Raw genomic sequence first — 21819 nt, 5'->3', positions numbered from 1 at the left:
GGATCCAAGTTCAATTCCCCAGGACTCATGTAAGCCAGATGCAGGTGGTACATAAATCTGGAGTTCCTTTGCAGTGGCTGGAGGCTGTGGCATGCCCATTTTCTCGCTCTCTCTCAAATTAATAATAATAATAGTAATAATAACAATAATAATAATAATAATAATAATAATCTCTACCACTCAGCTAAATCTCCAGGATCCCATAACCTAAAGGTTCTTCACTGTCACTTAAAAAGTAGCCTAGAGCTGGAGAGATGGCTTAGCGCTTAAGCACTTGCCTGTCAGGCCTAAGGACCCCGGTTCGAGGCTCAATTCCCCAGGACCCATGTTAGCCAGATGCACAAGGGTTGCACGCGTCTGGAGTTCCTCTGCAGTGGCTAGAGGCCTTGGCGTGCCTATTCTCTATCTATCTGCCTCTTTCTCTCTCTGTCTGTCGCTGTCAAATAAATAACTGAAAAACAAAACAAAAAAAATTTTTTAAGTAGTCCACCATTTAGCAGTTAAGGCGTTTGCCTACAAAGCCTAAGAACCCAGGTTTAATTCCCCAGTGCCTATGTAAGCCAGATGCACAAGGTGTTGCATGTGTCTGGAGTTTGTTTGCAGTGGCTGAAGGCCCTGGAGCACTCATTCTCTCTATCTGCCTCTTCCTGTCTGTTCCTCAAATAAATAAATAAATAAATAAATATATTAGCAGCCTATCAGCCAGGTGTGGTGGTGCATGTCTTTAATCCCAGCAGTTGGGAGACAGAGGTAGGAGGATCATCATGAGTTCAAGGCCAGCCTGGAACTATTACAGAGTGAGTTCCAGGCCATCCTGGGCTAGAGTAAGACCCTACCTGAAAAAAAAAAAAAAAAAAAAAAGGGCTGGAGAGATGGCTTAGCGGTTAAGCGCTTGCCTGTGAAGCCTAAGGATCCCGGTTCAAGGCTCGGTTCCCCAGGTCGCACGTTAGCCAGATGCACAAGGGGGCACACGCGTCTGGAGTTCGTTTGCAGAGGCTGGAAGCCCTGGCGCGCCCATTCTCTCTCTCTCTCCCTCTATCTGTCTTTCTCTGTGTCTGTCGCTCTCAAATAAATAAATTAATTAATTAAAAAAAAAAAAAAGGAAAAAAGGAAAAAAGGAAGAAAGAAAAAAAGCTTATCCAGACTCCTCAGGGATACCTATCACTGGCAGCTGCACTCCAAGGCTCTGGTGTCCTGGCTTGAGCTCCTCCTCCCACCTTGGCGGCACTATATGAACACAAGGGACTGAACTCTGAAGACACAAACAATAAGCAGAGAGAGGCAGACAGGAGAAAGAAGAGAGTGAGGCAGAGAGAAGGTGAGGAGCCTGGATGCCTGTGCAGTCAGGGAGGGGGCACCCAAGATGAACACTCAGCTCCACTAAGAGGCAGGAGCCTTTTCTACACTTTTATTTATGAAATGCTTAATGAACTGGTACAAAGTTAGTGTCTGTCAGCAGGCTGGTGGAGGCAGTTAGTGTGTCCTCCCGCCACTGACGGGAGCTGTGTAGCCCAAAGTGGCTTCATCCTTCCCTCCATATTGGCAGCAATGGGCTGAGAGAAGCCCTAGGGCAGGAAGGGGGTCCAAGGGCAAGAGGAAGAATGAGATGAGGAAGGTTGAGGGCAAAAACCCCTCCTCCTGAAATAAGACTCTTGACCCCCAGGCAACCTGGCTGGAGTGAGTCTTTTCTGGAGCAGCAGTTTGAACCGGGTGGCAGGAAGATCTGTCTAGAATCCTATCCTGTCTCCCCAGTCTTTGGGAGTGTCCCCTTCAGGTAATTTTCAAGTGAGGGTCTTCTGTGAGTTCATTAGTACCCTTCTGGGAGCCTCCTCTCCAGAAATCAAAGGGCACTGCCCTCAGAACTGGAGGCTGAGGGCAAGGATCCAGGCATGGTGGGGACCCACGGCTGGTGATCTCTGCTATTCTCAGCTATGTCCACACTTCTAAGGGTATCATGCCCTCTTTGCTCCCCAGTGGGGGAAGTAAAGATTCATCCTCCAGAAACTTAAGAGGGAAGTGAACTAGATGACCCTGGACCTGAATGAGCTCAGACTTGGCCAAGGAAGGGCTGACCATAGCCAGAGGCTCCACGGCTACATACTCCCGGAGAGTCCGCAGGGAACGCGTGGCATTGGATGGCAGACAACGGAAGATCTAGGATGGAAGGGAGGGCATGGCAGCCAGTTAGGACTGAGAGACTCCCCTAAGAGTCTGAGCCATGTAAGCTGACCTTCCCATTCCTTACACCACCTCTTAGTACTCCTTAGCTACTGAGCCCCTGATAGCAAACACTCCCTAGACACTCACCTCCCTTCTACGAATGAGTGTGATGGAGTTTCTCTCCAACCCACCCTCAGCAGAATAACCCATCAATTCCCCTGGCCAGCTTCCCTCAGCTCTCACCTGCTCGTAGATATTAGCGTTGTTCTCTGCTGTATCTTGCCACAACTGGAAGAAGTCATCACAGACAGGATCTTGGAGATCTAGATCTGGTCGGGCATTCGCCCCGAGTACCACACTATGGAAGGAAGAGTTCCAGTGGGCCCAAGTTAAGATCCTTAGAGGGCTGGAGAGATGACTTAGCAGTTAAGGTGCTTGCCTGTGAAGCCTAAGGACCTAGGTTCAATTCCCCAGAACCCATGTAAACCAGACACATGGTGGCACATGTGTCTGGAGTTCATTTGCAATGGCTAGAGGCCCTGGCATGCAAATATTTTTTTTAAAAAAATCCTTAGAGAACCTAGTACTTCAAAACAGATGTGACTTGCCAGGTGTGATGGCACACACCTTTAATCCCAGCAGAGGTAAGGCCAGACTGGGACTACAAAGTAAATTCTACATCAGTCTGGGCTAGAGTGAGAACCTGCCTCAAAAAAACGGGTGGGTAGCACTTGCCTGAAAAGCCAAAGGACTCAGGTTCAATTCCCCAGGACACAAAGTAAGAAAGATCCACAAGGTGGTACATGCTTCTGGAGTTCGTTTGCTGTGGCTAGAAGCCCTGGCACACCCATTTTCTTTCTCTCTCTTGCTGCCTCTTTCTCTCAAAATAAATAAATAAAAATAAATCTTATTTAAAAGGTGGGGGGCAGAGCCAGGCGTGGTGGCTCATGCTTTTAATCCCAGCACTCAGGAGGCAGAGGCAGGAGGATCACTGTGAGTTCGAGGCTACCCTGAGACTACAGAGTGAATTCCTGGTCAGCCTGGGCTAGAGTGAGACCCTACCTCAAAAAAACAAAACAAAACAAAAAAAACAGGGCTGGAGAGATGGCTTAGCTGTTAAGGTACTTGCCTACAAAGCCTAAGGACCCAGGTTTGATTCCCTAGTACCCACATATGCCAGACGCGTAAGTTGGTGCGTGCATCTAGTTTGCAATGGCTACAGCCCTGACACACCCTTTCCCTCCCTCCCTCTCCCCCCTCAGATAAATTAATTAAATATTTTAAAAACTATTTTAGTTGGCCTTTAATCTCAGTGCTTAAGAAGCAGAGGCAGAAGAATCAAGAGTTCCTGACCAGGGCTAGAGAGATGGCTTAGCAGTTAAGTGCTTGACTATGAAGCCTAAGGACCCCAGTTCAAGGCTCGATTCTCCAGGACCCACATAAGCTCGTAAGCTCGTTTGCAGTGGCTGGAGGCCCTGGCTCAACCATTCTTTATCTATCTGCTTCTCTCTGTGTCAATCACTCTCAAATAAATAAAATAAACAACAAAAAAAGATTTGTTAAAAAAAAAAAAAAGAGTTCATGACCAGCCTGGGCTACATAGCTAGACCCAGTCTCAAAACAAAATAACAAACAACAAAAGAAATGCTGTTTGTGGGCTGGAGAGATGGCTTAGTAGTTAAGCGCTTGCCTGTGAAGCCTAAGGACACCGGTTCGAGGCTCAATTACCCAGGACCCACGTTAGCCAGATGCACAAGGGGCGCAGGCGTCTGGAGTTCATTTGCAGTGGCTGGAAGCCCAGGCGCGCCCGTTCTCTCCCTCTCTCCCTCTTTCTCTTTCTGTCATTCTCCAGTAAATAAAGAACACAAAAAATTTTTTTTAAATGCTGTTTGCTTTTGAGGTTGGGTCTCACTTAAGCCCAGGCTGGCTTCGAATTCATAGCAATGCTCCTAATTTAGCCTCCCACCATACCTAGCTTAAAAAGCAATTTTTTTCTTTTGTTTTTCAAGATAGGGTCTCACTCTAGCTTAGGCTGACCTGGAATTCACTATGTAGTCTCAGGGCAACCTCGAACTCAAATCAGTCCTCCTACCTCTGCCTCCCAAGTACTGGGATTAAAGGTATGCACCACTGTACTTGGCTTACAAAACAAGTTTTAAAAATTTATTTACTTGGGCTGGAGGGATGGCTTAGCAGTTAAGGCATTTGTCTGTAAAGCCAGAGGACCCAGGTTCAATTCCCCAGGACCCACGTTAGCCAGATGCACATAGAGGCATACGCATCTGGAGTTCATTTGCAGTGGTTGGAGGCCCTGGTACACCTATTCTCTCTCCCCCCCCCCCCGCTCTTCTCTGTCAAATAAATAAATAAAAATAAAATACTTTAAAAATTTTATTTATTTATGCATTTATTTTGTGCGTGTGTGTATGGGCACACCCAAGCCTCCTGCTGCTACAAACCAATGCCAGACACTTGCACTACTTTTTGCATCTGGCTTACATGAATGGCTAAGGAATTGAGCCCAGGTGGGCAGGCTTTGCAAGCAACTGCACTTCCTTCCCCACCCACTGAGTCATTTTCCTAGCCCCTTAAAAAACAATTAAAAATATTTTTCCTTATTTAAAAAAAAAAACATTTTATCTATTTATTTCAAAGAGGGGGGGAAAGAGAAATAGGCAGAGAGAAAGAGAATGAGAATGGGCACACCAGGGCCCCTAGCCACTGCAAACGAACTCCAGATGCATGTGCTCACTTGTGCATCTGGCTTTATGTGGGTACTGAAGAATCAAATTTGGGTCCTTTGGCTTTGTAGGCAAGTGCCTTGATGACTAAGACATCTCTCCAGTCCTTTCCTTATTTTTTTGGTGTTCCTAATTTGCTGATACCCCAACTGCACAGAGAGTTCCAGAATTAGCTCTAAAACACCCTCATACCCAACTCCTCCCACTGCCCCATCTCCACCTGGGACTCCCCCACCCATCCCTACCTGAAGCAGTGCTTCCGCAAACTCAAGGCAAACCTGCCCGCCTGGTATTCCACCCCATCCATGAGGGATGGCTCCATTTCTGTGTCCTCAATGAGTATGGCTAGTTCGCTGTCCCGCTTTCCCAGCAAGCTCCTGTCATTGATGTTTGCAGAACCTGGGGTGCGTACGAGGATCCATTTTGTTTACCTGGGCCCACAGGACCACCAGCCAAGGCCTCACCAGAGGTCCTCACCAGAGGACCACCCTGTGAGCAACTCCCCCCATCCTTGAGCTTCAGCTGCAGTATCTGCTCCCTCTTCAGCCCTTTGTCCCGCCCACCCTCTTCTGTTGACAGCAAGGGATCAGGTCCAGTACTGACCAATGATGACTGTCCGGTCATCTGCAATGAGCATCTTGCTGTGGATATAGATGAGCTCTGAGATTGGGTGCCCACCCAGTTCTCCATGAGTGCGAAGCCCACATATAGAAATGTAATCCCGCCATGCTGTCCCCACTGTGCACAAGGGAGATGAAAAAGGGACAGTAACGTTAGAGAAGTCTTCTGTGTACAGATGGGACCTTGTCCTACCCTTCTCAGCTCAGAAGCCCTGCCAAGAGTCCAGTCAGTACACTTATCCCTGCAGTGAGAGGCTATCTGTGGTGTGAGTTACCTGAAACATGAAAAAAAATGACCACCTCTTTCTTCCCCCCCAGGGGTCTGGGCTTTAGTTTCAGTCCCCAGCACTCACTGGCTGCTTTGAGACGATGTAGAATTGAATACTCCCCACGACATAGTGTTCTGAAAGAAAAGAAACACGAGGGAAGCCAGGTGTTGGTGGCGCATGCCTTTGATGCCAGCACTGTGAGTTTGAGGCCACCCTGAGACATAGTGAATTCTAGGTCAGCCTGGGCTAGAGTGAAGCCCTACCTCGAAAACCAAAGCAAAAAAAGAAAGAAAAGAAAAAAAGAAAGACTAGGGAGGTGGAGGTTGAGGGGAGGAGTAGGGGAGGAGTCAGGAGAGAGGCAACAGGAAGGGATTAAACAGGTAGGAGAATCATGGGTTAGGTGGGGCCATGAAAGGCAGAGAGACTGGCTAGGGTGTTTACCTGTAAGTGAAGTGCAGAATGGCCTGGATGGAGTTACCACCCCCTGTGGAGATGTCACCCTCAAAACCAGGGAGCAAGGGCAAAAGCACGTAGACTCGGAAACACTGGCCCTGTCTGAGGAGGGAAGCAGTCAGAGGAATGCCACTCTGAGCGACAGAATGCCGGCAGAGCTTAAACCATGCCCACCATCCCCACCTTTGCAACGGCCCACCTTACTTGTGCGCTTTCAGGATTCTATCCACAATTTCATCGCCCACCTTGTTCAGGACAGTGCGTCCATCTGAGCAGCTAATGAAGAACTGATTCTGAGGCAGGAACCAAAGAGACCTCAGCAACCTGGCCCATGTCCCTGGTCCCTGTTCTCAGCTCCCAGCTTCTGTTTCCATTCCCGGGCCTGACATTTGTTCTAAGCCCAGACACACCAGCTCCCTCAGGGTGAGCCCACTGACATCCTCAGTCTCTCCTCTGGGACAGCCTTTCCATTCGTTTTCCCCAACCCTCTGCCCCAGTCAGACCTCAATGTATAGGAAGTGCTTGCTCTCTCTGATGGTGTGCAGGTAAGCGTTGAGGATCGAGCTCTCCAAAGTCCCTGCTGACCATCGGTCCACAGACCTCAAGACCTAGTGGGATGGTGACTATGATGTGGTTCCTAAGCCAAGAAGGGGCACTGGGGGACTCTCAGGGAGAGTGGAGGGAGGGGATGGCTGAGTCAGAAGCATCACCTGTACAGTGGTGCTTTGCCCGCCTGGGAGTGTGAAAGGGAGCTGGTTTGCAGTGCTGGTAGACTTGGGCAGCAGGTAGGGATACATGGGTGTCTTGTACTTGGCCTTCATGGTCTGAGGTCAAGAAATAGCAGAATCAGCAGGAGGCCAGCAGAGCCTGGTGCCCTCTCTCCCTCCAACTCCTATAGAGGGGTGAGCACCTTGGTGAAGTTCCAGCGTTGGATGAAGTGCCGGGCAAGATCCCGGGCTGCTGAGCCGTGAACAACCACTCCAACATCTCGCCATGGCATCCTGGGAGTGGTTTCCCTATCAATGAAATCTGAAGTCCCAGGGGAGTCAGGGGAACTGTCAGGACTGGTGTGTTGGAGTTACTTGAAGCAAGGAAGAGGAGTCTTCCACAGGGAAAGTCACACTGTCCTTGAACCATTAAATCTACTTCTCAGGCTACACCTCTGCCCCAGCTAACGGCTCCTAGAGGCCTAGGAGAGGGGAGCCTCACCTTCAAAAGGCCGGTCCAGCTGTACCCAGTCCTTGGCGATGAGATTGCTATAGTCCTTGCCCAGCCAAAAGAACTGGTTATGAGAGAGGTCTGGGGTGGTTGCAGAGTCTGGGCCCGGGGTGGGAGTCTGTAGGCAGAACACGCCAAGCCCAGGGCAAGGCAAGGGGTCATACAAAGCCAGTCAAAGAGAAGAGAAGAGCGTTGAAACAGTGAGTGAGAGATACAAAGACAAGGACTAAAACAACTGCACCTGGGGTTGTAGAAATGGCAAGGGACTGGGTTAGAATGTTTTTATTTTAATTGGCTGTTTAAGGTAGTGTATCACTCTAGCCCAGGCTGACCTGACATTCACTCTGTAGTCCCAGGCTGGTCTGGAACTCACGGTATCCTCCTACCTCTGCCTCCCGAGTGCTAGGATTAAAGGCGTGCACCACCATACCCGGCTCTGGCTTCTTCTTCTCTTTCTTTCCTTCCTTTCTTTCTTTTTGAAACAGGGACTTGCTATGCAACCCAGGCTGGCCTCAAACTTGAAATCTGTTTCCCACAACCTCCAAACTGCCGGTTACAGTATTTTCAAAGTGGGTTCTTGACCAGACATGGTGGCACATGCTTGTAATCCCAGCACTCAGGAAATTGAAGCAGTAGGATTGCAAATTTGAAGCTAGCCTGGGCTATGTGGCCAAACCCTGTCTCAAAAAGAACAACTGTTGGGTGTGGTGATGCAGCCTTTAATCCCAGCACTTGGGAGGCAGAAATAGGAAGATCACCATGATGTCGAGGCCAGCATGAGACGTCAGAGTGAGTTTCAGGTCAGCCTAGACTAGAGACCCTTACCTTGAAAAGAAACCTAAGTAAAATAAAATAAATAAAATAAAACTGACAGCGATAATAGGCTCCTAGGTTCTCAGAAAGGCTGAGGCACTGCAGGCTGGCAGGGCCTGGAATGACTAGAGGAAAGGGATGTGAATTTAGGGCAGCTGGGTTTGGGAGAGCTCAGAAAGGCCTGGGGGAATTACTTGTGAAACAACTGATCCAGAGGAATCTCCAAGGTCAGTCAACCGGTAGTGCAGGTCATCCCAGCGGCCATAGGCAAGATCTAGCCCCCCCAGGAAGGCCACCACTTGGTCGACCACAAGAAGCTTCTCATGATGAGCCCACAATGTCACATTGTCTGGGTGGCGCATCACCTATAGCAAGTATGGAAGAGTACATAGAGGTGGGTTTAGGTGGGAAGACAGAGTAGGGAAAGATGGAAGGACAAGACCTTCCAGAGAAGAGGGGTAAGACAGTGGAAAGTGGCTGCACTGTGGGAGGGCCTTGAAGGCCTGCATGTCACCTTTATGTTGGGGTGTAGCAGCACCAGAGTCCTCTTGGTATAGCCACTGCTGATGCCCAAGGCCAATTCCACTTCCTTAAACAGCAGGACAGACACACGGACACCTTCTTCCTGGTGGCAAGTGGGAAAACCAGATCCTAGTGCCTCTCCCACAATGTCCTTTCCTCCTTCCCATACTTGGGATTCCTGTATGGTTCTCCACCCTACCTTGATGCTTGCAGCAAACACAGAGCCCATGTCATCTGTCTACTCACCCTCTCCCACCTTCCTTATCTATCCAGTTATCGCAATATGTACTCATCATCCTACTCGCCCTCATAATCGACCTTGCTACCCATTCTCTATACCTCCACCTTTACAAGCCGCATCCTTCCATCCATCTCTCTTTCCACTATGTCCACCCCCATCATCTGTGTACCCTTCCTCTGATCCATCAGCACCCACAGATGCTCCCTACATGACAGACTCTATGCTTTGTACTAGAACTCATGATGTTAGTTTGTCCAGAAAAAGAGAGAGACATATACACTCCCAGACAACACAAAAGAGTGTTCAAGTAGTGGCAGAGAAGTCTATGACAGTACGGGAAGCAGTTAGGAAGTGCTGTTTGACTACACTAAGCACATTTCCATTTTCTATTACTAAAATCTCAGATCCCCAACCTTCTCCCATGCCACAGTCCTTCTACTTAACTTCCACCCACAGGTAGCCCCACCATGCCTCCTAGTCTGACTGCGTTCCTTACCGCCTTCCTCTTAAGCATAATGTCCAGTCTCCAGTCATTTGAATGAGCTGGACGCTTCAGAAAAATCTCAGGACTCAACCTAGGATGAAGGGCAAGGAGTGAGGGGCAAGCTAAGCTTTGGACCACCAGCTGCTCCTCCCCTGACCCTGTATGCTGCGCTGCCAGAGGCTCTGCCCTGGCCCCTTCTTGCATGGGCCTGTCCCTACTCACCACCAGTCTGTGATGAAAATCTCCTCCCGTGCTCGTAGAATGGCATCTGCCACGGCAGCAAAGTAACCTGCCCCATTCACAAACCTGAGAGGGAGGCCAAGCCAAGGAGGTCAGGGCAATCAAAAGCCAGAGAGCTCTGGAGAGTGAAGATCGGAGGACAGTCATGGGTCAGAGTTGACAGCAGGGGCAGAGATCAGGAATGATCAGAGAGGTTAGAGAATGTCAAAGATTATCAAGTGTGATTTACCAGTACAGTCTGCCAGTAGAAGCTGAAGACAAATGATATAAGACATAACAAAATAAAGAAATCAACTACATAAAAGACCTTCAGAAAAGTGGGGTGTGGTAGTGCACACCTTTAATCCACCACTTAGGAGGCAGAGGTAGGAGGATTGTTGTGAGTTTGAGGCCAGCCTGAGACTACATAGTGAATTCCAGGTCAGCCTGAACTAGAGTGAAACCCTACCTTGAAAAACCAAGAAAGGAAGGAAAGAAGGAAGGGAGGGAGAGAGGGAAGGAAGGGAGAGTGGGCGAAAGAAAGAAATTAGAGCAGGGTACAGTAAATATGCCTGTAATCCCCACACTTGGGAGGCTGAAGCAGGAGGATTGCTGAGTTTCTGAGACAAGCCTGGGCTACACAGCAACACCACCAAAAGAATAAGAAGAGATGGCCGGATGTGGTGGCACATGTGTTTAATCCCAGCACTTGGGAGGCAGAGGTAGGAGGATCACTGTGAGTTCAAAGCCACACTGAGACTACATAGTGAATTCCAGGTCAGCCTGAGTTAGAGTGAGACGCTACCTTGAAAAACAAATAAAAAGCCGGGCATGGTGGCGCATACCTTTAATCCCAGCACTCAGGAGGCAGAGGTAGGAGGATTGCCATGAGTTCGAGGCCAGCCTAAGAATACATAGTGAATTTCAGATCAGCCTGAGTTAAAGTCAAACCCTGCCTTGAAAAACCAAAAAGAAGAAGAAGAAAAATAATAAGAAGAGGCTGAGAAAGAAGAAAGAAGAGGAATAGAAGAGATTAGGGCTGGGGTTCTACCCCAGCACTACCTCGCCCTGTAATATATATGCACATATAATACATACATTTACAACAAAATTAAATTTTTAAAACTCTGTATTCTGTTGGGTAAGCTGGCTCTTATCTGTAATCCTAGCTCTCTGAAGGCTGAGGCAGGAGGATTTCTATAAGCTCAAGGCCAGCCTGGAACACAAAATGAGACCTTGTCTCAAGAAATAAAAAGGCGGGGGCTGGAGAGATGGTTTAGAGGTTAAGTGCTTGCCTGTGAAGCCTAAGGACCCTGGTTCGAGGCTCGATTGCCCAGGACCCACGTTAGCCAGATGTACAAGGGGGTGTACGCGTCTGGAGTTCATTTGCAGTGGCTGGAGGCCCTGGTGTGCCCATTCTCTCTCTCTCTCTGCCTCTTCCTCTCTCTGTCTGTCGCCCTCAAATAAATAAATAAATAAAATTTAAAAAGAAATAAAAAGGAGCCAGGTGTGGTGGCACATGCCTTTAATCCCAGCACTCAGGAGGCAGATGTAGGAGGATCACCATGAGTCCAAGGCCACCCTGAGAATACATATTGAATTCTAGGTCAGCCTAGGTTAGAGCAAAACCCTACCTCAAAACAAACAAACAACACAAATAAATAAATGAAATTTAAAAATAAAAGAGGAAGGACACAAAAAAAAGAAAGAAAGAAAGAAAGAAAGAAAGAAAGAAAGAAAGAAAGAAAGAAAGGAAGGAAGGAAGGAAGGAAAAGGGAGCCAGGCATGGTGGTACACACCTTTAATTCCAGCACTCAGGAGGCAGAGGTAGGAGGACTGCTGAGTTTGAGGCCAGCCTGAGTCATAATGAATTCCAGGTCAGCCTGGGCTAGAACAAGACCTTATCTTGAAACACCCTCCCCAAAAAAGGACTGGAGAGATGGCTCAGGGGTTAAAGATGCCTGCTTACAAAACCTACCACCTGGATTCCATTCCCTAGCACCCATGTAAAGCCAGGCACACAATGTGGCACATGCATATAGTTCCTTTGCAGTGGCAAGAAGCCCTGTTGTGCCCATATTCTCTCTCTAGCAAATAAATAAGAATATTTTTATTTTATTTATTTGAGATAGAGAAAGAGGGATAGACAGAGAGAGAAAGCGCAAATGGGCATGCCAGGACCTTCAGCCTCTGCAAACAAACTCCAGATGTGTGTACCCCCTTGTACATCTGGCTTATATGGGTCCTGGGGAATCGATCCTGGGTCCTTTGGCTTTCCAGGTAAGCACCTTAACTGCTAAGCCATCCCATCAATAAGAATATAAATAAATAAGTAATAAATGGAATGAAAACCATTGGTAATACACAATAGTGGCATATGCAGAAATGGATATTCTCACAGACCATAGGAATTAATATTGATTATTAACTTTTTATTTTTATTTATTTATTTGAGAGAAAGAAGCACAGAGAGAAAGAGAAAGAGAATGGGTGCACCAAGGCCTTCAGCTGCTGCAGATGAACGCCAGATGCATGCACCACCTTGTGCATCTGGCTTACATGGGTCCTGGAGAATTGAACCTGGGTCCTTTGGTTTTGCAGGCAAGCACCTTAACTGCAAAGCCATCCCTCCAGCCCAACATTTTTTTTCGAGGTAGGGTCTCACTCTAGCCCAGGCTGACCTGGATCTCACTCTGTAGTCTCAGGCTCAAACTCACAGCAATCCCTCTACCTCTGCCTCCCAAGTGCTGGGATCAAGGTCCTCTTGGCTCTCCCTTCCTTCCCTTCTATTCCTCTAGTGTGTGTATGATGTGTGCGTACATGTGGAATTTGGGGTGTTGGTCCTTGCCCTCCAGCTGTGGTTGTGCCTTGAATGGCCTTGAATTTGCAGTCCTCCTTCTCAGCCTTCAGGTACATGCATAGGCCACCATGACTTTTTAGATGTTCAGGGTGGTATGGCTGTAGACTGCCATGACTTTTTAGAAGACAATTTGGCAGTATCCATCAAAATATAAAATAGGCCGGGCGTGGTGGCGCACACCTTTAATCCCGGCACTCGGGAGGCAGAGGTAGGAGGATCGCCTTGAGTTCAAGGCCACCCTGAGACTACAGAGTTAATTCCAGGTCAGCCGGGACCAGAGTGAGACCCTACCTCAAAAAACCAAAAAAAAAAAAAAAAAAATATATATATATATATATATATATATATATATATATATATATATATATATATAAATAATAGGGCTGGGGGAAGCCATGCGTGGTGGCACATGCCTTTAATCCCAGCACTCAGGAGGCAGAGGTAGGAGGATTACTGTGAGTTCAAGGCTACCCTGAGACTACAGAGTGAATTCCAGGTCAGCCTGGGCTAGAGTGAGACCCTACCTCGAAAAGAAACACCCCCCCAAATCCAAAATGGAGCTGGGGATGGCTTAGTTAAGGCACTTGCCTGTGAAGCCTAAGAACCTAGGTTCAATTCCCCAGTAGCTATGTAAACCAGATGGACAAGGTGGCACATGCATCTCGAGTTCATTTGCAGTGGCTAGAGGTCTGGTGTGCCCATACTCTCTATATATATCTGCCTCTTTCTCTCTCTCAAATAAATAAATTAATTAATTATTTAAAAATAAGATGTGTGTGGTGGTGTACACCTTTAATCCTAGCACTTGAGAGGCAGAAGTAGGAGGATTGCCATGAGTTTGAGGCCACCCTGAGATTACAAAGTGAATTCCAGGTCATACTGGACTAGGGAACCTACCTCAAAAATATATATTAATGTGCACAAATTCACATACTTTTCTTTGTGGTGCTGGGGGTCAAACCTAGTGCCTTTGCACTCTATGTAAGTGCTCTGCCACTGAGTTATATACCAGCACAACATACACTTTTTTTTCTAGGTATGATCTCACTCTAGCCCAGGCTGGCCTTGAACTCACAATGATCCTCCTACCTCCCAAGTGCCATCACACCTGGCTTTTTTTCTTTTTCTTTTTGAGGTAGGGTCTCCCTCTAGGCCAGGCTGACCTGGAATTCACTATGTAGTCTCAGGGTGGCCTCAAACTCACTGTGATCCTTCTACCTCTGCTTCCTGAGTGGCTTTTTTTTTTTTTTTTGAAGCAGTATCTCATATACTCTTTATAAGTTTTTCAATACAATTCTTATTAGTTTTGTTTCTATGTGTGATGGAGTGCATGTAATGGGAATATCTGTGGTGTATGTACATGTATATGTGCTTGAGGTGCCCATATACTTGTCTGTGATAGGAGCAGGGTGGGGTAGGAGTTGCTCACTTGGGGTGACCACAGAGAAACATGAGGTGCCCCACTCCATTGCTCTTCTACCTGGTCTTATTTTGGGCCAGAGTCACTTTTTACTGTTTCCAGAGCTTACCAGGCTCCAACAATTCTCAGGTCTCAACTCCCCTGTGAGACTGGGGTTATAGGAACATGGCTCTGACCAGGGATTTTATGTGGAATCTACAGATTTGAACTCAGGCAGTCTCAGGGCCCCTCAGGCCTTCATGTTGGTGCAGGAAGTGCACTTAACCATTGAGCCATCTCTTCAGTTAGTAGCATTTGTTAGTGCCATCAAATACATATAGTGATTGTATTTCTAGGAATACATATGTGTTCTAAATTCCTTTTTAAAAATTATTTATTTATTTGCAAGCAGAGAGCAAGAGAGATAGAGAGAAGAGAGACAGAGAGAGAATGGGCATGCCAGGGCTTCCATCCACTGCAAAGGAACTCCAGATGCATGTGCCCTTTGTGCATGTGGCTTATGTGGGTCCTGGGGAATCAAACCTGAGTCCTTTGGCTTTGCAGACAAATGCCTTAACCACTAAGCCATATCTTCAGCCCCCACCCTTTTTTTTTTTTTTTTTGAGGTAAGGTTTCACTCTAGCCCAGGCTGACCTGGAATTTACTATGTAGCCTCAGGGTAGCCTCAAACTCATGGCCATCCTCCTATCTCTGCCTCCCAAGTGCTGCAATTAAAGGTATGCAATACTATGCCTGGCTGTGTTCTAAATTCTTAGGAGAGATTGTGTTTATGGTAGCATTATCTGCAAGAGTGAAAGATGGAAAACCACCTAAATGTAAAATCTATGACACACATGTTAAGTGGAAAAAATAAGTTGCAAAAGAGGGTGCATTATCTAACAGGTGGCTGGGCATGGGAGTGCAAGGGAGGCAGAGGTAGGAGGATCACTGAATTTGATTGAGACCAGCCTGGGACTACAGAATGAGTTTCAGGAAAGCCTGCATTAGAGTGAAACCCTACCTCAAAAAAAAGAAAGAAAAAAAGGGGGGAGCTGGAGAGATGGCTTAGCAGTTAAGGCATTTGCTTGCAAAGCCAAAGGACCCAGGCTTGGTTCTCCAGGACCCATGTAAGCCAGATGCACAAGGTGACACATGTATTTGGAGTTCCTTTACAGTGACTGGAGGCCCTGGTGTGCCCATTCTCTCTTTGTCTGCCTCTCTCTCTCTCAAATAATAAATAAATAAATATTTTAAAAAGTAACATGTAGGCACATATGCAAATATAAAGAAAACTATGGAAGAGAACAAATATCACCCCTGTTGCCATGGTTTACTTCTGAGAAGAGAAATGGATTGTTGGGAGGCCGTATAAGAGTGGGGGTGGGGTACAGAGTTAAGCAGTAAGTGGATATTTTTAAAAATTTGATACAAGATCTTGCCCTGGATGACTTGGTACTCTATATAGTCTAGGTTGGCCTTGAATTTGTGGCAACCCTCTTGCTTCAGTTTCCCAAGTGCAGAACTTACAGTTGTGCTTACCACATCTAACTTTAATTAACTTTTACTCAACATACTGACCTTTTTTTTTTTTTTTTTTTTGAGTGTTAGGATCAAATCCAGGGCTTCAATGGTGATAGGCACCACCGAACTGGAACCCTTCACTTTGACTTCTAGCAGTCTAGGAGTGGGGCCAAGAGCCATCTTCCCTAAATTGCTTATGTTCAAATTCCAGTTTTCACTATTCAAAAGATGTGTGACCCTGGGAAAATTATGGCTATTATTACCTTTTTTTTTGCATAATCACAGTATGTGTGGTGTGTAGGATGTGTGGTATATGCACATATATGTGCCAATGTGACTCCCCACGTACCCACTTGCAGTAACTGGAAGAAAAAGTTGGATGCCCCCTTTCATTACCCACCTACCTAGTTTTTCCTTACAATAGTCTCTTACTAATTCTGAAACTTGCTGTTTGCCAACCCTAGCAAATTCTCCGGTCTCTTCTCCTCACAGGACTGGGGTTACAGGTGTGTGTGACATAGCCCAGCTGTTTATGTGAGTCCTGAAGGTTCTGAAGATTCGAACTCAGGTGATCTCAGTGCTCCATCCCCTCCCAGGCCCTCATGTTTGCACAGGAAGCTCATTTAACCATTGAACCATTTCTCCAGCCTGTGACTATTATTTAATTAATTTTTTTTTAAAAAAAAAAAAGCTTAGCCGGGTATTGTGACACACACCTGTGATCCTAGCTCTCAGAAGACAGAGGAGAATGGCTTCAAGTTTGAGACCAACTTGGTTTACATAGTGACTTCTAGGCCAAGGAACTTGTCCCCAAAGAATATAAAGCCAGGAATGGTGGCACACATATGAATTTGCAGCACTTGGGAGGTAGAGGTAAGAGAATCAGGAAGAATTCAAGGTCAGTTACATAGTGAGCTTCAGGCTAGCCTGGGGCTGCACAAAACTTTCAAGTCTGATGGTGAAGATCTATCATCTCAGCTACTGAGGAGACTGAGGCAAGGGGATGGAATACCCACGGTCAACCTGGGCTATGTTCAGACCTGGTCACACAAAAAATAACTAGATTGAGATGCGGAGGGGATATGATGGAGAATGGAGTTTCAAAGGGGAAAGTTGGGGGAGGGAAGGTATTACCATGGGATATTTTTTATAATCATGGAAGTTGTTAATAAAAATTTGAAAAAAAATAACAACTAAAGTGTGTGTATTGTGGATGGGTAGAATATAGCTTAGTGGTAGTGGTTGCCTAGTATGTGTGACACCCCAAGTTCAGTCCTCAATACTGCAAAAATAAAATACAATTGCAACACCACCTCCAAGAAAAAAATTTCCTTCATGCTTCATCTGTCTACTTATGATCAAGTTCAACCTCCTTGGTTTAGCATGCTCCACCCTACAAAATTGGATGCTGTTGACTCCCAGGCTGCTGACTGCTCCTCCTGACTAGGTAGCCACAGTCAGTTGTCTATTCCCCTACATACCACAATTTTTCTGGGTTCTCTTCCTGGACTGCCCTACCCCATTTTCTTTATTTTGTTAAAGCAAACTTTGGGGCTATGCTTTCTGGAAGCCTGTCCTGACATTTCCTGTTTGAGGCAGACGCTCCCCCTCTATGCACCCTTTCCCTAATCTACCACCAGTGTAGCAAGGTTACATTGTTTTATGATTAGATCACATCTTTCCCTAAACCAGAGAAGCCTGTGTCTTATTACCAGTAGTGGACTAGCATATAGCATGTGCTTAGCAAATGCTTATTAAGTATTTAAGTGAAAGAACAAACCAGAGAGATTTGAAGAGATCATAAACTGAGAGGGTCCCCCGTGGTTTAAAATGTCATGAGTTAGAGAGGCAAAGTGTCAGAAGAGATTGCTAAGTGGGGGAGGGGGGGAGGCTAATCAATGTGAGGCTGGAGAGATGGCTCAGTAGTTAAAGGCACTTACTTACAAACCTTGCCGTCTGGGTATGATTCCTTAGTACCCACATAAAGCCAGATGCACACGCATCTCGAGTTTGTTAGCATTGGCAAGAGGCCTTCATATGCCCATTCTCTTTCTCTCCCTGCTTGCAAAGAAATTTTTTAAAAAATGTTTTAAAAGGGCTGTTGAGATGGCTTAGGGGTTAAGGCATTTGCCTGCAAAGCCAAAGGACCAAGGTTTGATTCCCCAGGACCAACATAAGCCAGAGGCACAAGGTGGCACATGCATCTGGAGTTCATTTGTAATGGCTGGATGCCCTGGCATGCCCACTCTTTCTTTCTCTCTCTGCCTCTTTCCCTCTCAAATAAATAAATAGTGCTTGCTTCGGCAACACATATACTAAAATTGGAACAATAAATAAATAAAAATAAAATATGTTATTAAAAATCAATGTGGTTAAAGAGGTAATGGGGTCTCTGAGAGATTAAGAGATATCAAAGCAGGGTCACTGAAATCAGAGGATATAAAAGAGAGGGTCAGTTTCAGAGAAAACCAAAGATGTCAAGAAAGCCACATATTAGCTCAGAAGGGACATCAGTGTCTCACCACCGGGCCAAGGTCCCAGGCCGGGGTGGGGCATAGCTGTCGTGCCGGTGCAGCTGTAGAAAGTCTTTGCCTGGCCCTTGTGCCAGCTCAGTGATCTCCTGGCCCCACCACCGTGCCTGCCGGTAACTGCTGCACTTGATAATCAGAGACCTGGACAGTAAAAAGGAGATATACCACTAATTCTCCTCCTCTATACCTATAGTTTTACCCAGAGACCTCCCCACACCTTTTGGCCTTCATCTTTTCCTAATTCCGTCCTAAGTTTCTGATGAAGACTCCATAGACACAGGGCATGTATCTGCTTTATTCACAGTTGAGCTCCCAGCAACCAGTACTGTACCAGGCATTCCAAGTTTACTGAATAAGTAAGTAGAGCCTTCCTTCCCACCCCTCCCTTCCCTTTCCTTCCTTCTTCCCTTCCTCTTTCTTCTTTCCTTTCTTTTGAGACAGAGTCTCACTATAAAGTCCAGACTGCCTCCCTTTCATTTTTATTGAGGACCCTTCTCAGGCTTATTGCAAACCCTTGTTCTCTAGGCCCTTACACTAAGAAGCACCCTAAGCATACAGCTGGATTAGTTCCCTGGTTCAAAACTGTGACTGGCCGGCCATGGTGGCACATGCCTTTAATCCCAGGAGGCAGAGGTGGGGAGTCCTTGAGAGTTCCAAGGCCACTCTGAGATGACATAGTGAATTCCAGGTCAGCCTGAGCTAGAGTGAGACGCTACCTCAAAAATAAGTAAATAAAACCTGTGGCTGGGTCAGGGTGGAAAGCCTTGCTCTTCCTACACGGTCTCCCCTGTTCAACTCCCTTCAGGGCCACAAACAGCTGTTTATCCCCTGGCTTTCACACCAGGGAAGCTTTACCTGTGGGAGGTGTCAATTCGCACCCCATATCGTGCCTCGGTGCTCCTTTTCCCCACTTGGACCTCAAAGCCAGGGTCAAAGAGCTGAACAAATGAGATGGTGCCAGTCTCCAGACACATGTACAGCAGGAAGGAATCCTTCACCACCAGCCACCTGGAGTGGAAGGTCTCAGTGTGTTCCCCCTGCCCTCTTCACCCCACCCACTGTCCCCTGCTCAGCTCCAGCCTTCACCTCTTGGACCAGCGATAACAAACTTGATCTCGGCCACAACAGGTGAGCCCAGGAACACGATGCCCACCAGAGCGCTTCCGGATCACCCCTTCCCTGCAAGGACAATCAGGGGGAGAAGCTGAAAGGGGACTTGGGACACCTGCACCACTTGCTTCATACTCAAGCAGAGAGATGGAGAGTGATATCAGCAGAACACTCACAGTCCCTTGGAGCCAAGGTCTGGGATAAAGGAGAGTTGACTAACTTCCAGGAACTCTGTCTACAAAGGAAGAAACAAGCTCAGGTAGAGACTTGGCTTCCAGTCCCTCAGCCCCTTTGTCCCCCATGGGTCTGATGATCCTGCTCCACCTCAAAACCCAGCTGTCCAGACCCAAAACCTTACCATGGCATGGTAATTGCGGTAGAAAGACATGGTCAGGAGGCGGTTGAGGTAATTTTCCAGATATTTCTAAAGGGAGGGAAGAGACACAGGTGGGCCAAAACCTTTTGCACACTGCACGCATTCTCAGAGGACCTGGTGTTTGGTCATACCTGCTTGCTAGCTGCATGTCTAGCGGAGCCCTCAGGACCTCCTCGGGGTAGAGAAGGCATCTCTGCATTGGCTGCCTCTCGGGCTGGAGAATGGGCTACAGCAAAGCTGCGGAAGAGATGGGCAAAGCTTGGGTAACAGCCAGTAGGCTAGATGCCTGAAACATTGGAGATGGGGCCTTGGAAGAGGGAGGAGGCCTGAGGCTGGCAAAAAGAAGGCTCTCTACCCTGGGAATGGAGACAAGAGGACGGGGATGTTGCCAAGGGCATTATGGGCATCCAGCCCAGCTAACATACTTGCACAGAACCATGGACAGGGAAAACTGAGCTGTGAAAGTTTCCTGGGAACTAGAGCCAGAGAAGGGGGTCAGCAGCACAGCTGGTAGGGAGGACAGTGCCTGAGTGAAGAGTTTGTGGCTTGGAGTGAGACGGGCAGTCAGGAGTGATGGCTGCCACTGGATGAAGGGCACTTGCCCTTCACAGGAAGCAGTATGGTCGCCCTCACCGAGCCAGAGGGAGCAGACTCATCAAGACTTTGTGTCGCTGGAGGTCCCGATGCAGCTCCTGGAAATGACGGAACTTCTTCTTGGTTGTCCAGGTAAAGTCACCATGAGTCAAGCGAACAGAATAGAGAGTGCAGGTTCCCACCTGGGAGCGTGAGAAACTGAAAAGTTATGTCTCCTGGCTGGATGACAGCCCTCCAACGTGGCCAGACCTCCTTCCGCCCCGTTCCCTGGTACCAGTCCAACCACCTTGGATCCACTGGTGTATCTTTCTGTGCCCACCACCTGGGCCATGACAGGAACCCCAGGGGCAAACACCAAGGGGTGCACTTTCAGAGGTTGAAGGTCATAGATGGCCAGAAAGGGGTGCATTCGGTCAGCTAGGAGGAAAGAAAGTCTAAGGATGTTGACTCCAGGAGGCCCCAGCCCTCTGACCTCCCCTCCCTGGAGGCCAGATTCCCTCATTACCTGGGTCCTCTCCCTCCCTCAGAGTGTCAACCTCATCTGGTTCCATGTTCAACTGGCTGGAATCCAGGTAGTCTCCATAGGGGAAGAGGTTCTCCTCAGTTGCCGCCATCCTACTATGAGAATTCCTCAGGGAGGAGTCCCATAGAATCTTGCATCCATCCTAAGCGCCCAGCCCCACCCCCGTTCTCATCTCCCACGATTCTCATCTCCCCACCCACCTCACTCCACTGACTCCGGATTTCCTCTGATCGTAGACCGATGACCCTCACTTTCCACCCCTTCCAACCTCCATCCTCTCCCTCCAACCTTCATCCAGAACCCCTCAGTCCCGCCTCCCATTATGTATCCAGGACCCAAGGAAACATCCAGCCAGGCCAGAATGGCTCCGAACTGGGACAACGAAGAAGCCGTAGAGAGGAGCCCCTGATGGTCGAGAGACCTCGGGGCCAGCAGAGCGCAAAAGTCGGGCCGGGCCAGCTGGAAGCAGGGGTCCAGGCAGGAATGAGGAAGTTACGTGCTCCCTGCCCGGGAGAGAAGCCCCGAAATCTGAGCGTTTGGCGGAGTCAGAAGGCCCGGCAGCTCCAGCCCGTCCGCGTCCCCCCCTCCGACTTCCGGGGCCCGGGACCCCCGCTGCGCCCTCCCGATCCCCTCACCCGGGCTGCGGGCGGCGGCGGGCGCCCGCGCGGGTTCGCGAGCACAGGGAACAGGACGCAGCCGGAGCCAGAGCCCACACCCCAGAGGGCCGGGGCCGGGGCCGGGGCGGGCCCGGGATCCGGGCCTGCCCTCGGGGGCGGGACGGCCTCGGCCTCCCCCTCCGCGGGCTGCGCGTCAGTCCCGCCCCGCCCCCGCCGCCCTCGGCCCGCCTTGCGTCCCACGCGCGCCCGCGCCCGGGAGACGCCCACTCCCCGGGGCGCCCGGGGCCAGGGAGGCGGGCGGCTGGCCGTTCCGCGAGTCCGCCTCGCGCCGTCGGTCCGAGCAAGCCCTGCGCCCCCGGCGAGCGCGGACGTCGCGCACATTCCTCCACTCTGGGCTGCGCCTCCGCGGCCCAGGCCCGCCGGTGCCCCGTGTTGGGCCCGGTACCGACCGCACTAGTAAAGGGGTGGGAGGGAGAGAATCCCAATTTCTCTAGGAGAAATTTGCATTCTTTAATTCATTCACAAAACATTTGTTACACACTTGCTCT

At 48.5% G+C, this 21819-nt stretch overlaps 1 protein-coding gene across 4 annotated transcripts; it reads right to left on the bottom strand.

The window, feature by feature from the left end:
- Positions 1-1376: 1376 nt before the first annotated feature.
- Pld2 (phospholipase D2) lies at positions 1377-21375 on the bottom strand. Of its 4 annotated transcripts, none has more exons than XM_045158661.1 (25): positions 21290-21375; positions 20637-20749; positions 20418-20548; positions 20171-20313; positions 19669-19774; positions 19520-19585; positions 19338-19396; positions 19138-19230; positions 18907-19059; positions 18043-18192; positions 9744-9827; positions 9534-9612; positions 8789-8899; positions 8469-8639; positions 7453-7579; positions 7154-7272; positions 6954-7067; positions 6747-6851; positions 6448-6536; positions 6232-6345; positions 5875-5924; positions 5505-5639; positions 5147-5300; positions 2404-2518; positions 1377-2154 (listed from the first exon to the last, which is right to left on the bottom strand). In XM_045158661.1, exons 2-25 carry the CDS (start codon positions 20743-20745, stop codon positions 1930-1932), a joined length of 2802 nt encoding a protein of 933 aa, XP_045014596.1. In that variant the 5' UTR covers positions 20746-20749; positions 21290-21375; the 3' UTR covers positions 1377-1929. The 4 variants fall into 4 exon arrangements, with proteins under 4 accessions (XP_045014596.1, XP_045014598.1, XP_045014597.1 ...); XM_045158663.1 differs by having other exon boundaries at positions 20637-20746; positions 21290-21308; XM_045158662.1 differs by lacking the exon at positions 21290-21375 and adding an exon at positions 20855-21224.
- Between the last annotated feature and the right edge of the window lie 444 nt (positions 21376-21819).

This window comes from Jaculus jaculus, chromosome 9 (genome assembly GCF_020740685.1).
Source record: "Jaculus jaculus isolate mJacJac1 chromosome 9, mJacJac1.mat.Y.cur, whole genome shotgun sequence".
Classification (NCBI taxonomy): domain Eukaryota; kingdom Metazoa; phylum Chordata; class Mammalia; order Rodentia; family Dipodidae; genus Jaculus; species Jaculus jaculus.
This window is presented reverse-complemented; position numbering and strand designations above follow the sequence as displayed.

Excerpts from the sequence above, each read along its gene's own strand:
- Pld2 (XM_045158661.1), bottom strand. The coding sequence starts at position 20,745 with ATGGCGGCAACTGAGGAGAACCTCTTCCCCTATGGAGACTACCTGGAT. Across the intron at positions 19,397-19,519 it reads ACCGCAATTACCATGCCATG|ACAGAGTTCCTGGAAGTTAG; the intron begins GTAAGGTTTTGG and ends CTTCCTTTGTAG. Across the intron at positions 6,852-6,953 it reads GGCAAAGCACCACTGTACAG|GTCTTGAGGTCTGTGGACCG; the intron begins GTGATGCTTCTG and ends CCATCCCACTAG.